Source organism: Myodes glareolus, chromosome 14 (assembly GCF_982192425.1).
Source record: "Myodes glareolus chromosome 14, mMyoGla1.1, whole genome shotgun sequence".
In the NCBI taxonomy this organism is placed as follows: Eukaryota; Metazoa; Chordata; class Mammalia; order Rodentia; family Cricetidae; genus Myodes; species Myodes glareolus.
Genome location: NC_142039.1, coordinates 31142504 through 31159179, shown reverse-complemented (window position 1 = coordinate 31159179; position 16676 = coordinate 31142504). Strand labels below are relative to the sequence as shown.

Sequence of the window (16676 nt, the reverse complement as noted above, 5' to 3'; positions counted from 1 at the left end):
TTGCCTTCCCATATGAACAAGTTCACAAGTCAGAGTGAGTACTGGCATGTTTTGGGTGGCATCCTGGGCACTCCTGCATATCCTCTCAGCAGTCTCCGGAGCTCGCTCCTTTTCCCCTGCATAACACACGCACACCTACGTGACCAGTGGGGGGAAAATGAGGGATGGAAGAGCAAGGTGGATTCCTCAGAGTCACACTGCTATTTAGATTTGCCCTTGCCCCTCCTTATGAGTTTTCTCATTTTGCTTTTGAGACAAAAATCTCATGTAGCCCAGGATGGCACTGAACTTGATATATAGCTAAGGATGACCTCTAACTCCCGATGGTGTAGGAGGTTCTTCTGTCTGTGTGTTGCTTTCATTGGTTGAAGAAAGAAACTGCCTTGGCCTTTAGATAGGGAAGACTTAGGTAGGCAGAGTAGACAGAACTGGATGCTGGGAAGAAGGGGGGGAGAGAGTTGCCATGAAGCTGCCAGGTCAGACATGCTGAATCTTTCCCGGTAAGCCACGACCTCATGGTGACATGCAGATTATTAGAAATGGGTTGAATCAAGTTAGCCAATAAGAGGCTATAGCTTATGGGCCAAGCAGTAATTTAATTAATACAATTTCTGTGTGGTTATTTCAGTTATAAGCTAGCCGGTCTTCATACAACATCCTGATCCTTCTGACACCACCTCCAGGTGCTGGAATTATGGATGTGTACTGTTAGGAAAAGAATCCTAAGAGGGGCGGCTCCACTGGCACAGAGAAATCCAGTTGGGTCAGATCAAACCAAATTAAAATGCCCATCAGATTAAATGCCCATCAGATTAAAAAAAAAGATTAAAATGCCGAACAGAATGCTGGGAGAAAAGAAGCAGAGTCAGGCAGATGCCATGATTCCCCTTCCTCTTTTCTCCCAGCATTCTGTTCGGTCTACTCCACCTATCTAAATTCTGCCCTATCAAAAAGCCAAGGCAGTTTCTTTATTAACCAATGAAAGTAATACATAGACAGATGACCCTCCTATATCAAGACACAATAGCAAAGGAAACCAGAATTTAGTTGGCATGTGTCCTTGATCCAGAAGAGTCGGCATCAATGGTGAGGTCCCAGGAACTGGTATAGGTGCTCTTTGGTGTTGTCCTGGGAGCGTTTGTAGGTTGGTCTTGATTTAGGCAGCAGGAGTAACCTGCAAAATATGCTTCTGGGATTAAAATTAAAAATCTTGGATTTTATCAGACCTGATTTTGGTGTAGCAATAGAACTTTTCCAGGAACCTGTAAGAGAACTGGAACAGATTTTAGAAGGCTATTTGAGGAAATTGAGAACTTTTGAACCTCTGAAAGTTGAAACCTGTTAATCCTGGACTATGAAGCCTGTTAAAGAACAGTACCTTGAGCTGTCAAATGCCTTTAGACAGACCTGGGAGGCATAGATGAGCAAAACCTGAGACAGTTTTGGCTAGCAGACAATCCCAAGTTCTCTCATTGTGAACATCAGTCTTAGAAGCAATATTTGCCATTAGCTGTTGAGTGCAAGAGGCCCACAGATTTTTCCTGTGAGTGGGAAGATTGTCTCACCTGTCTTGGCAGGAAAAAACAGATCAATTCCCTGGGTAAAAAGCCTCTTTTTCTTTTGTGTGGATCGCTTTGCCAAACCCAGAGGCAAGCCTGGAGATGGCAGGTCTTCTGTCTTCTTGGAGGAATCATAGGGTGCTATAGAAGCTGGCTATCTCTGTGTTAGCAGCTCTTGTTAAAATGCCATGATCTCAGATCTATAAAGGCATTTGAGAGCCAGGTACCATTACCTGGTATTTTAAACTGGGCATATAAGCTAAATTTTTTAGAGATGTTGTAATCTGGAAGCACACATACACAAAACTTAACTCACATCACAAAAACACAGTTACACATTTATATAAACACATTGTGGTCAAATTATTTTAACAGATAAACAGGGCAGCCTTAGGGACCTGTGCCAGCTGACTAGCATTGCAAGAGAGAATAGAAATATTAGGAGGAAACATTTTTGTAGAGTTTTACAGTGGAAAGACGGGGAAAAAGCGAAATTGTTGTCAGTAGGGAAGGGCAAGGCAGGAGTGGAGATGCCAGAGTGGGCTGAGCATGGGCGGCAATGACCAGGGACACAGCTATGGAGAATGGAACAGGGCTCAGATAGGAACCTGTGTTGATGCAGGCTAGTGAAACTGATGGTAAGTGCTGCTCCATGAACCGGCCAAGTCGCATCTCGATTGTTGGGCGCACAGTGGCACGCACCATTAGAGTACTGTTTTTTTTGGGGGGAGGGCGTGTAGATGCACGCGGCTTTGGAGCACTTTGGAACAGGAGTGGGGGCGGGCAGCAAATGAAAACATAGAGAGAGATGGAAGTGGAGTCAGGACAAAACAGGTCCCCAATGAATAGAGAAAGAACAGAAGGGGAGGGAAAAAATATGGGAGCACCGTATTTAAAAAATGTGGACTTTGTAGCCTAATTTGCTTTAAGTTATTGCTGCAATTTAAAACGGTTTTTTAGTGCCCGCTTAAGGGCGTTTGAAATCGTCTAGGAAACACAAGAAAACCATTTTAAATTCATGCCTCTGACACGAGCCCGTTGCAGTGTGTTCACCAGAGAGGTGCCGAGCCAGTAGTTCATGTATGGGGTACATGAGAAATTGGATGGGAATGACTTCTGGCACCCAAATCTCATCTCAGCAGGAGGCCTGGCTTCTGTTGTGTGTATGTCAGGCTTTAGGCACTGCTGTTAATTCCACAAAAGCCAGAAAAAGTTAACAGGTTACCCTAAAACTGTACCCGCATGCTGTTTAAAAAGGGGAACTCACCAAGTGAAGCCAAACTTGCCTGGCAGAATGCATGAGCAGGAAGGCCCATTTTCCAGCTGGGCCCGCAGGAAAAATTAAGCCCTCTAGGTGGGAAACCACCATATATTAGGAAAAAAAAAATCCTAAGAGGGCGGCTTTCCCAGCACAAAGAGAAATCTAGTTAGGTCAGATCAAACCAAATTAAAATGCCCATCGTTTTATTAAATACACCACTCTCGGGTGGCCAAGCACATGGCGGGGAGACAGGAAAGAGGGGAAGCACATGAAAACCTGGAACCACGTGTTTCTCCTCTGGAAGCCCACTTAAATACCTGACCCTGGGGGAGGGTCAGGACCTGGTATGCTGGGATTTGGAGTCTGGGGCTACGCTTTAGACTTAACATGTACTCCATCTCTGGCTGATTCTCATGATTTTTTTTTAAATATACATACTTTCTACAAGTTCTATACTAAATATGTAGTATATCCAGGCTCTTGCTCGAAGCTACTGGTTAAAATCTTTTAATTTTCAAATATTAGATAATAGTAATCAAGTTTTAACTTAGCAAGCCTATATGTGTTTGAGTGTGTGTGTCTGTGTCTATTTGTATGTGTTGCATACTGTGATCTTGAAGGTGCCACAAGAATTCCTTATTGAAGAGATATTTCTTTTCTTCTCTCCTTGGGACAGAGGAATGAAGCTTTACCTGGTGCTTGTCTTAATATCTCCTCACTCACTCAACCATGCCTGCTTTATTGTCTATTACTACTCCTTATATTTAGGTTCCATCTGAATATAGAATACCTTTGACTTTTTTTGTTCCAATCTGACAGCACATGAAACCAGCACTCAGTATTGCATATTTATGTGTTTTCAGGATTTAAATGCCTGTTTGAAGGCCCATGTACCATTGTCTGGGTGTGACCTCAAAGTATATGGTGCATGTTTTTTTTTTTTTTTTATTTTCTTGCCATTCTCATAGGAGGAGGAAACCATCCTCTGCTGGTGCCCTATGACACGCTGACAGCCAAAGAGAAAGCCAAGGACAGAGAGAAGGCTCAGGATATCTTCAAGTTCCTACAGATCAGTGGCTATGCTGTATCCAGGCAAGTGGACACCCATCTCATGATTTCCAAGTGTTCATTGGGATTCCAGCTGAAGATGCACTCAGTGACCTAACTAAACCGTGGGGCCACTAGATGGTGCATTCAGAATCCCAGCTTCCCTTTGGTGGCTGTTGTAGAGCACCTGATCAAAACCTGTTTAGAGGACAAAGGGTTTATTTGATCTCACACTTCTGGGTGGCAGTCTGTCTTTAGCAAAGTCACAATGGCAGGGGGCTGAAGCTGTTGGCCACATCACTGTCAAGAGAGGAGGAAAAAAGAGTGCACACATGGTTAGTGTTCAGCAAACTTTCTCTCCCTTTACATAATGCAGGGCCCCCAAACATGGAACAAAGCCACCCGCTTTCAGGGTTATTCTTCCCACATCAATTTAGGGCAACCAAGGCAGTCCCCCTACAGACTTGCCCACAGGCCAACCTGGTCTAGACAATTCCACATTGAGACTCTTTTTCTAGGTGACTCTAGGTTGTGCCAAGTGGACGGTTGCCTTGGCTCATGCCAGAGACAGCAGTGCCCTTAGCTGTTTTCATTTTTCACCTTCTATCATTTCAGCAAAATCTAAAAGCAAAAGGAAAAACTTTTCTTTTATTTGCATAAATGCAACATTTTAACACGTGGTATTGGAATGATTCATTTTAGTTTTGTATTTCATGCAAAATATTCCCTATAGGTAAACCTCTCTTTGTGATTAGCAATAAAAATATTATGTTACCTTCAATTTTATGCATAGTTTTTAAAATAAAATTTTATCTTCTGATAGATCACATATATACATGTATACATGCTTCAGTGTCTGTTTCTGCTGTTGCAGAGGGTTCAAGGACCTGGATCTGGACACACCTTCCATTGAGAAGCGATTTGCCTATAGTTTCCTGCAGCAGCTGATCCGCTATGTGGACGAGGCCCATCAGTACATCCTGGAGTTCGGTACGTAGCTGTTCTTACTGCTCAGCATCCAGCTCTTGCCATTCCTAGGGTGTGCAGCGTCAGGGTGTGCCCACATTACATTCATCCCGGTACAAAGGAGCACATAACAGCAGGTAACCAGTTTCTGGAGAGTGGATTGAATTTGAAAACTTGAAAATATCCATATAGTGTTATAGGAGAGCACATGGATTTCTCACACACTGACAAAAGTTTGGTTATTCTAATACTTCCCTATTGTAAGTTTGTAATCACCTTCTGGCACATTTTTTTTTTCTGAATCAAACGTCATCAGCAATGGGATAACCAGTATAGATTGTCCACATTTTGAACCTCTTGGTATTTATTTGTCTTGCTTTTGTGGTAGGGTTTCACTATGTTGTTAGCCCTAGCTGGCCCTGAACTTGTTATATCAGTGAGGCCAGATTCACAGAGATCTATCTACCTCTGCCTCCTGAGTGATGGAATTATCAAGGCTTATGTTATCACACCTTGCTAAGAACAGCATTTTCCTACTGAAAATTTGAATACTCTGTGATAAGAGTTTCATCAAGGGGCCTTTCTGTGCCATTGCATAGTTATTTTACAGAGGTAGAGAAGATTTTAAGCTAGGGGACCCCTAATACAAACATTAGCATCTCCCCTTTACATTTCCTTCCTCCCTCCCTCCTTCCCTCCCTTCCTCCTTCCCTCCCTCCCTTTATATCTATTCCCATTTCATTCTGCTGGTATGGTTCTAGTCTTTCCAAACCTATTCATATTTTGTTAACATGTTTAATGTAAAAGGGTATTTCTTATGCTTCTTGAAATATTTGGTACTTTGGTTGTGCACAAAGCCATCTTGATATATTTTATACAAGAAAGTTCCTTATAAACACTTTTGCAAGCTAGGATGCTAGAGGTACCTGCCCTGTAATACCAGCTACGTGGGAGATTGAGGCACCAATATTACAAGTTCAAGGTCTATCTGAACTACAGAGTGAGGTCAAGGCCAGCCTAGGTAATTTAGTGAGACCTTGCCTCAAAGTACAAAAAGGACAAAGGACTGGAAATGCTGCCCCCTGGTAGGGCATGTGCTAAGTATATACTGGGTTCTATGTTCTATCCCCCAGACCAGGGGAAAAATTCAAGTGTAAAACAAACAAACAAACAAAAATAAAAACAACCAAACAAAAAAACCATATTCTTTTTTCTTGTTCTGATATCATAAAATATCATGTCTTCTCTTGACTGGGGTTTTCTCTCCCACCTGGTCCTGCAGCCATTAAGTCCCAAAGAATCACACAGAGGTCTACATTAGTTGTAAACTGATTGGCCAGTAGCCAGGCAGGAAGTATAGGTGGGGCAATGAGAATTCTGGGAAGAGAGAAGTTTCAGAGTAGTCATCACCCAGTTACAGAAGAAACAAGATGTGATTGCCTCGCTGAGTAAGATACCAAGCTGCGAGGATAACATAGACAAGATTAATAGGCTAATATAAGATGTAAGAATTAGTTAATAAGAAAAACCTGAGCTACTAGGCCAACCAGCGTTTTATTAAAAATAATACAAACGACTGGATAAAAGACTATTGCCCCACAGCAGTCTTCCACGAAAATTACACTGAATTTGTACCTAAGATTTACTATCATCGTTCCTATTTCTTTCCTTTTTTTTAAAGCCAAAAAAAAAAAAACCAACAAACCTTTATTGCCAGATGGTGGCTGCCCAAACCATGCAGCCCTGAGCCTTACAGATCATTTACTTTTATACTCAAAAACCATATCCTGGTCGGCACACTTCAGTTAGTCAGAAGTGGAACTATAATGCCCCAAAGCAAAGCTAGTATATTTAGGAACATTTCACTTAGGTACTTTCCTGGAAGTATGACTAGATCTTTGACCCATTTTGGTAGGTGTTGAGGACTACATGCTGGGGTTTAAGGTCAGAATGGTACCTCTAACATGGTACCAGTCATGGTAATGGCTGCAGACATGTTGCAACTTTACCACTAAGCCACATTCCAGCTTCCGTATTGAAACATCATTCCTATTTTTGATTGCAAAGCTTTTCCCCTGGTAAAAGTCAGTTTAAGTCTTACAAAATCTGGATGCTCATGTTCAACTCTGAACCTTTCAGTTTTATACAAAGTTCTGCATATTGACAGGGTTGTTGTAGATTGTTCTTACCTCTTCTGTGTATATATGCTCAGGCCATTTCTTTATGCATGAGGGAGGCAGTGGAGACTGTTTTCCAAGCCAGTGTGCCAAGGTCAATCAGTTCCTAGCTTTGTACCTTTCTCTAAACCTTGGGTAAACCAGGAGTGGTTTTGCCTCACATAAAAAAAAAATCCTTTTTGGCGTAGGTCAGGGCACTTTTGCTAGTTAGCAGGATCCTAATTTTGCAGCTGAGTAGTAACATTATTTCCCTCTTACTCATTCCTGGACCAAGTGGCCTGTAGCGTCAGAGTTGATAGATGCAAAAGTGGAGAATAACAATGAAATGCCCTATTAGGAGGGAGGGAAGGAGATTGGGGAGGGCAGTGGAGAGGGGAGCAAATGAGAACAAAGTCTAGTGTGCAGATGTGCGAGAATGGAATCTGTTCTTTTCATGCTAGTTTTAAAACTTAATAGAAAGTAACTGCAAGCATCAGAAGCCTTAGCAGGTTTATACTCAGCTAGCTTTGCTATGCAACCTAGGACCACCTGCCTACAGCATGGTGCTATCCAAGTGGGCTGTGTCCTCTGACATCAGTGAACTCTTCAAACAGTCCTCCACAAGTGCTCTCACAGGCCAGCTTGAAGTAGATAATTCTTCAGTTGACACTTCCTTCTCAGGGACTCCTGGCAAGTGGACAGTTAACAGCAGCCAGCACGGATGTCCATGGTGTGATTGTGTTCATAATTGTCATGTCATTATGAGTTGGGCATAGTAGTTGCCTAATTTGGACCTGATTGGTTGTTTTTTTTTGTTTGTTTGTTTTGTTTTTTGAACTTGTATTTTTCATCACTGTGCTGAAGTTAGTCTTTCCACTTTGGTTGGCGCTTTCTTTTCAGTTTGGTGGGCTGATACATTTAGGAAGAGATTGTAAGCTAAGGATTTTGTATGAATTTCTTAAAATGTTGGTAGCTCAGCGTGGACCTAAAATCTCTTTCCTGTCTACAGATGGCGGCAGCAGAAGCAAAGGAGAACATTTCCCGTACGAGCAAGAAATCAAGTTCTTTGCCAAAGTACAGTATATGACACGTCTTGTTTCAGCTTCAGTGTTTACAGAAAGGACCCACCAGATCATCACTTCCCTTTGGCATACACTTATCTGTAAATGCTGCTCTCACTATTAGTGCATACTCTCTGGCTGCAAGAAATACCTGCATGACTCATGCAAGAGGGGTCAGCCTGTGGTGCCCTTGGCCAGCTCAGTTCTCCCCACTGCTCTCCCCACCACGTTCTAGCTCAGTTCTCCCCACTGCTCTCCCCACCACGTTCTGTTCCTCATGTGACTTAGTTATGTCCGCCCCCCGCCAAATCCATGCTCTCTTGTGTGACATAGAAGTAGTAACCTGGTTTCTGAACATTTTGTACATTTTTCTGTTAGCTAATAAGCTTAATGGTGTGTGAATGAGTGTATGGCTTCCACATAAATTCTGTGTTGCGGGATCTCAGTCTTGCTCCTCCACAGCTGAGATTTAGAGGATAAACCACTCATAGGAGGAGTACGGAGGGTTCTCCATTAACGGGGCAATTCATCCCTTCCTTCAGTCAAGGAGTGGTGGAGACTAAAGACAGTGCACCCCACCACTGACTCATTTGCTTCCTTGGCTGTGTCAGGCAGTAGACTGGCCTGGGGACTGTCACAGATCCATTAGTGTCCCTTGGGTATGTGTGCCTCTGTGCCTCTTAACAACACCTTGCAGGTAAGCTGAAGGCCCACTGCTACTGACCGTTTTCTTCCAATTCACCTGCTTTGGTGAGGTTTCAGATCATTTTCTATAAACACGTTTGGTAGAGTTTCAGATGGCATACTTTTTAAATGATTAATATCTGCCTTCAGCTATGTTTTCAGACTTACACCTTTTGTTGGGTCTCTGATCTTTTCTTTCTATTCAATATAGATTAATATTAATCTGTATTAATCCAGTCATCTAAAGATATGGTTTATGCCAGGATGCATATTGTTAGTGATAAGTGAATAGACAAAAGATTGATTGACAGATGAAAGATAGAGAAGTAGATGATTGGTAGATACATAGATCAGTTAGTACCAGCCAATACATGATTACAATACCCTCTTGGCACCCAATTATCAGAAATGATATGTATTCATGATGCTAACATACCTTTAAATTGCCTACTTACCCAGCAACCCTAGTGTTTGCTTGTAGATGTTTAATGTGTCTTAATTTTCTTCTCTATTTTGATCAAGTACCTAAGCCTGCCAGTCAGTATATTCAAGTGTATTTAGTCATTCACTATATCTGTTTTATACTACAGGGTAGGAAGAAAACACTATACCTAGCAAATAGAGCAGCAGACAATTCTAGAGGCCAGAAAAATGACAATATGGATCTAGAATTCTAACTCCGTTTCTTGCTATCTTTTGTCTACAAAGCTTTAAGAGAGAAGAGAGAGACAGAGAGTTCTGTCTATAATTAATGCCTTAGAGGGGCAGAGAATAAAAGATTTTTCTCTAGTGAAGAGATCAGAAAAGGTCTGCCCACCCAATGGATCGCCTCTGAGCAAGGTCTGCTGATGGGGAGTCAGAAGTGCCCTTCACTGGGAGGAAATTGTGCATGCCAAGATGTGTGCACAAGTACACAGAGTAGGAGGAAGAGCCAGCCCAGGGCAGCAGAGCTAAATCTGAACATAATGGAGACTTTGACTTTGAGAAAGGGTAGATACCACGTACATTGTGTAGGGAAGCAGGCAGCAGTGTGGTTTTGAGTGGGTCTCCTATTTCATTTTTCATTTAACACCTACAAAGCAAAAATGAAGGCAGTTCCTACACACAGTATACAGTAGGATCATCAGCATGATACTATCCCCGTGGCAGGTCTCACATATGCTAGCATCTTGGTGTGTGATAATCCTGGGAATTTGAGAGTCTGTTGGTCACTGGTCTATATTGTACAAATTCTATCAAGTGCATATAATTTTGAGAAAATAGGAGAATAATTCTGAACTGTTCAAAATTGCTGTGTTCTTCATAATTAAGTCCCAGCACATCCTACTGTGCTCTGCCCATGCTCACACACATGCATATAAGCCTGTGTCCAGGTACACACACTTGAGCTGGAGATGACAGAAGCAAAGCATGTGGATGCAGTATTACACAGGCACAGATCTCCGTGGGCTCTGAGCTCTTGTCCCCACCCCCAGTAGTCCATTCTGTAGATCTGTTTTCTCTTCCTCTCTTTCAGGTCGTTCTTCCGTTAATTGATCAGTATTTCAAAAACCACCGCCTGTACTTCTTGTCTGCGGCAAGCAGGCCTCTCTGCACTGGAGGACACGCGTCCAACAAAGAGAAGGAGATGGTGACGAGGTACAGAGCTGTGGTCACAAAGCTTTCTGTTTCATTTCTTCATGTTTGTATTTAGGTCAGAGACCCCCAGGACCTTGAGCAGGACTGGGAGGAGGGTCTCCTCCCCTGAGTCTCATGCTAGGTGTGGTGAGGTCTTGCAAATTAACATTTGTGTGTGTTAGACACAGATCTGCTTCTTAAAGGGAACAGTAACAGAAGGAACAAAACACCTTTCAAGACAAATTATGTAAGGGTACTAGCTCCATCCCATCAGTATTAAGCAACTCAAAAAGACAGGATCCCCAAGAAGCCTGGGGAAGAATCTCCATATTGGTATTTATGAAATAATTATGCTTTGAACTTTAGTTTCTTTGATTTTTTTTTCTTGGCGATCTGTTTTTGACAGCTTTCACCTTCACTTTTTAAAGAAGGCAATGCCTTTCTTAGACACTACTAGTTTTTCAAAAATTTAAACTAAGTCGCAGCTATCACGATAGTGGAGTGAAAAACAGAACAAAACTTTCTGGTGTTCTCTTGTGCCTCCCAGCCTGGCATCGTAGAAATGCCTTGTTTTAAAACCATGTCTTCTTTAGAGATTTTTTATTTCACATGAGATTCTTCTACTTTGTTTCTGGGGTGTGTTTTCCTAAAACTTTGTTATATCTCAGTCTATGTGGAGATTAGCGGCCATGAAAATCTCTGGCACCACATTGCTCACAACCATCCCAAGCACTGAGAATGTATCTGATCAATATTTCCGTAAAAGAGAGTAAACTCTACGAAGAATTCTTCTCTTGGCCTTGAATCTCCCGCTGTGTGGATGCCCATGGCATAGGCAGAGTAAGATGTAACTGAATGGGACACCAGCAGTGGTGGAGGGGAATGAGTGTCCAGGCTTGAATAATGTGAGAGGGTGGAACCAGCTCATTGAACCTTTATTATCTATTTCCCTGACTGCACAATGTCACCGTTCTCCTTCCCTCCTTCTCTCTCTCTTTCTCTCTGTCTCTCTCCGTCTCTGTCTTTGTCTCTGTTTCTCTCTGTCTCACCTCCTTAAATACCAATCTGTGAGACTGATAAAACACACTGGAGAGCACAGCAGGCTGGGAGGAGATGCAGGGTCACATCCCATGTGAGACCACACTCCTAACTTGGACATGACCTTCCTCCCTGAATTCCCTTGAAAGGAAAATATAGCCTTGTAGAATTTCTCATAGGTGCTCATCCATGTCTCTGGGTTCATGTCCCTGTGGGCTGAGGGAACACACCATCAACTAGAAAACCCACAGGCACCCAGACCCCATGAAACATGATGAATCCTGAATCTCCTGCTTCTTCTGGGGTCACTTGTTTGTAATAGAAGCTTTGTTCTCCAAGCGTGTTGGAATTTAAATATCACTTGATGAATGTAAACCAAGACAAAGTACACTGAGAGAAAACAATGAAAACACACAAATAAACCAAAACAAATTCTACTTTTTCTCATTTTCAGTCTTTATTTTTAGTCAGTGTCAGCTTTATTCATGGAAATGTCAACCACCTACACACACAGATGCCAAAACACTAAGTTGTATATTCTTACTACACATAATTTTTACTTGCTGATTATACTTAAATAAAGCTGGGGGGAAAACCTAGGCCTATGTACCTCTGAAATAAATTAGCCTATTGTCTGTAACCAATCTTGAGATTGTATCCCTTAGAGAAAAAGTTAGATCCAGTGCTGCCACCAAGTGATGTAGTTGTGAGGCTCTAGAAAGGTGCTGGACAACTCTTGCTAATGAATAATACTGTAGGGTTTCCAATGATGCCACCTTCCGTTTAATAGCACCTGATAGAAAGAGGATTGATAAAATCTGCTTTTCCCATTAACATTCCCAGAAAAAAAAAACCACATATGCCTTTGAAAAACCTCCGCACACACAATACAAATGAAACAAGAGTAGAAGTAAATTATGTCATGGTGGTGCTTTAGTGTCTGTCTTGGAAAGTGAATCTTAGAGGGAGAAATTCATACCTAAATCAATAGATAAGGTAATGATAAACTAGGGTATATGGATAGATGAAATATACTATGCAGTTAAAAATTATTATGGCTAGAGATATCTAACTTAGGGAAATGACCCTAATAAAGTGCATTGAAAATATTATTAATCCAACTTGTAGAAGTACCTACTTTTTCATATATAGTACAAATAAGAAATAAGCATAATTTTAACAGCTGTTTTCTTTGCACAGTATATTATAGATAATTTGTTCCATTTTAGATGTTCTAAAAATTAGAACAAAAAATATCTGATGATCCGAATACGTTTAAAAATAGCCAATAGCAGACACCATGACTGTAACATACAAGCAACTAATTAATTTAGACGCAGGGGTGAAATACCTGAGATTTCCAGATGTTTGAGTTTTTACCAGTTGAGTTAAATATTACAACCTAAGTAGATAAAATGAACAATCAATAAGATCAATGGACTGACTGAAGAGAAGGCTTAGTGGTTACAAACATGCATACTCTTGCGAAAGACCTGGTTTGTTTTCCAGAACCCACATTAAGTGGTTCACAATCACTTGTAACTTCGTCTCCAGGAGATCCATGCCTTCTTTGTCTTCTGCCAGCACTTACACTCTTATGTGTATGTGTGTGTCTGTGTGTGCATGTGCATACACAGACAGACAGACAGACAGGTAGGCAGGCAGGCAGGCAGGTACACACACACACACATACACACACACACACACAGAGAGAGAGAGAGAGACACACACACACGCACACACACAAAGAGTATATCAAGTAGATAAAGTGCTAACCCCTGACCTTGCTGTGAAGACTAGCCAAGGATACATTGAAATGCATTGTTTGTGCTGTAATACTGGTTGAAATTATATTTAATGGTTATTCCTAGCAGTAGTTTCCTTTGTCAGAGTTAATTTCTTCCCAGTTATTAACCAATGATTCTGTGAGACACTTTCTATACTCATTTCCTAGCACTCAAAATTCTTTCAAAAGCACTTGTTGTTTCTAAAGTCAGGATCACCATGTCTGCAAAGATTAAGATTTGGGACAGCAGAGTCAAGGCAATAGTTTTAGTTTATAACAAGCACAAGTCCCAGTTTGCCCAGAAATTCTGTCCCCCAAATAGATGGCATAAAAGGGGAAATTTACCTTCCTGGAGGAGTTAGCCTTCGATGTCTGCTTCTGTCCCTGCTGATACGTGGTTAGTGAGCACTGTGATGGAAAGAATGACCTTTCTCCTGGCATATTGAGTGAACACAATCTAGTGGAAGGAGGCACAGAACCATTGTGTTTCCAAAACAGCCAAAACAACCTAGGTGTTAATCCACAAGGAATAGTCGTGTTCACATATAGTCAACGTTTTAAATTCAGTTGCACCAGGGATAGCTCACAATGTTTCACTCAGATGCTGAAGAATAGTAATGAATGCCCTTTAACACAGGCGAGGAAACAGCCCGACTGTGAGTTCCTTTCGGTCTGTGCTGTCAGTCTCTACAGAGAGGCAAATCTGTCTTTGGAAAGAGGGTACTTAGAAGCTACTGTGAATCTCAGTAAATGAGGGATCTTGATCAGGATTGCTTTTGTTTAAAAAAAAATTAGTAAATAAATTATATTGCAAACTAATACAGAATCAAATCTCACAATTAAAAGTTACGTACAGAGATCTTTATTTCTGAAATATTTTGCTCCAATAAATGATGTCCTCAACCCCAACATTCACTCAGACATTTGCAGATGAGCATTTTCTTAGAATGGCTATGAAATACTCTTATGTAATTATTCAATAAATGAATGAATCCAGCTTAGTGTGGTGGTGCCCACCTATAATCTCAGCACTTGGGAGCACAAAGAGTTGGATTATGAGTTCAATGCTAGCCTGGGCTCCCTGAGTAGTTTGAGGTCAGCCTGAGCTGTGTAGCTTGTCCTTGTCTCAAAAGTAAAAAGAATTGACAAATACATTGTTAAAATCCAATTAATCCATGTTGGTATAAAGAGCGCAGAGGCATCTAGTCAAGGTTTACTGTAAGGGAAGTCAGCACACACAGGTGAGGCTCTTCCTTTCTCCTTTCCAGATTTAGTTCCTTGATTTTGCCACGTGTCTGCTCTCTAGGGTTTGCATACCACAGTTCTGGGGCCAGAGGCGCTTCCCCAGAAAGCCTGGGCAGTGAGGAGCCAGCCGCCACCACTGCGGGAACCCAGATTAGGGAGACCCGCACAATCCTCCAGGGAAGGATGCTAGGAAGTGCAGACCAGGACAAGAGCTGAGGGCTCAGAAGAGGGCAGAGAGATAGAAGATAGTGGAGGCTGGAACCTGCTGGATTAAGTGCCATGGTGGTACTCAGGGGGTTCCTGGGAGCATCAGCAGGGACATGTGGGGATGGCAGTGTCAGTGGAGGCCAGGACATCAGGACAGGCGTCTTGGGGTCTTTATAGCCTGAGCTGAGTCATTGAGAAGGAAGTGAGGTATAACAATTAATATAAGCAAAGAGTGTCCTTAGAAGAGGGACCCTTGGGAGGCCATGGGGCTAGGAATGGGCAAAGAGGCAGAGGCTACACTTGCTCTCATAGCTCTGGAATATTCACTGAGGGGTAATATTTTGAGGTGGCCATGCTGACTGTGGAATATAAGCTGTGGTTACTTGAATTGTCCCATTGATAATGGTTGTGGATTTCCTGGGACCCCGAGGTAGGGAAATAAAGACACTCAACTCGTTCGTCATCATAAAGAAACCTTCTGGGCATCACACCTGCTTCTGACAGCCATCAGATAATCAGTTCAGATTCCATTTCTACTTCATGAAGTCTAAATAGGGAGCCCAGTGACATTTAGAAGAGACATTTTACCTAGTAAAGGAGTACTAAAACTTACAGTAACATTTCTGCCCCGAACACCATACTTCTGTTTGTAAATAAGGTCCGTGATAAGAACCAGGTGTGTTTGGGCAGACCGAATTAAACTCTTTTCCATGTGGTTTTTCTGTAGTTCTGTTCCTTGTGAGGTTTATAGAGATGGCTTCTGTATTAATGAGCTTTGCTTTCTATTTTATTTTGTTTCTTTACTTATAATATGTGCTTTTTTAACCATGTTTGTTAAGATACGCAGAAATTCTTTACTATCTTATTCCACATTCTGCTCAGAGAATCGATCCTTTCTGCGTGACATCATGTTTGCTTTTTTTCCCGGCTCATAGGTCAGCTGTTTTGTTTCCTTTCTTTTCTTCTTCTTGTCTTATTTGATTTATTTTTAATTTCCCCCTGTCTTTTTTCTACCTCCCTTCCCCCTCCCCTTTTCTCCTTTTGTTTTTCTTTTGTCCTCAGCCTGTTCTGCAAACTTGGAGTTCTTGTCAGGCATAGGATCTCACTGTTTGGTAAGGAGACCCTTGGGAAATTTCTGAGCATGGCCATCAGGGGCTTTTCTTTGCTAATTTTGCACTGTGTTGTGTGCTGCTTTGTTGCATGGATGCATGACTGCACGGCTGCATGCATGGCCATCATAGGCCAGACAAGTTCCTGGAGGGTGTATATAAGTCACATTAGTTATGGCAAAATGGAAGGCTGTGTCTTTTCCTGAGCCAGTCCAATTTATGATTAAAAACTGAAGCATATTTACTTAAAAAAGCAAAAGAATGAAAATGGCAAGTTCTGCCATATTTTATTTCAAGGGTAAAAGGAAATCAGGCTCTTGGATTTTTGCTCAGCTCTCTCTGGAAGATTAAATAATAAGTTGATAACAATTTTGGAACTTTGCATTGTATTTTCAATGTTCTTGACTACAGATATATTTGTCTCCTGCATTCCAAACCTTGGATCTTGATAAATATGTGATCATAGAGCCCAAGAGCTTTGCTTGGTCAAAGTGGCTTCTCTAGCATCACCTCTCCACACCCCAGCCTTCCCGCATGTGTCCGATGGCCTCTGAGGTTGAAGGACATGTGCCTGGATGGCTGTGCAGGGTGTACCCTCACCTTTGCAGCTGATCCTACTGGGGCTTTAGAAATCGGAAACTGCTGACATTTCCAGTCACTCACTTTCTTTTATCTGCTCATGTAAGCTACTGAAGCAAATTTGAGCCCTTTGCTCTCTAGATTTTGGGGACAATGTTGGGATATCTTATAGAAATATATTCTAGAAATGCTTTCAATTTAACTATATTTTTATGAAAGACTAAAGATTTAGAAAGCTCAATCCTTTTCTAAAAGTCACAGTGAATAAACTAAGGGTCTTACAAATATACACATACACACAGAGACAGGCACAAAAATACATTCTTAATAAAATTTATAATAAGTGATAGGTTTTGCTCAA

General features: G+C 41.7%; 1 protein-coding gene across 1 annotated transcript in view; it reads left to right on the top strand.

Moving 5' to 3' along the window:
- Ryr2 (ryanodine receptor 2) overlaps positions 1–16676 on the top strand; it is a 569025-nt gene that overhangs the window by 429295 nt on the left and 123054 nt on the right. Inside the window, exons 59-63 of the mRNA XM_087896432.1 lie at positions 3789–3912; positions 4742–4857; positions 7999–8063; positions 10251–10372; positions 15690–15739. Coding sequence (XP_087752558.1) covers positions 3789–3912; positions 4742–4857; positions 7999–8063; positions 10251–10372; positions 15690–15739 — 477 coding nt within the window. The remainder of the gene's footprint in view (positions 1–3788; positions 3913–4741; positions 4858–7998; positions 8064–10250; positions 10373–15689; positions 15740–16676) is intronic.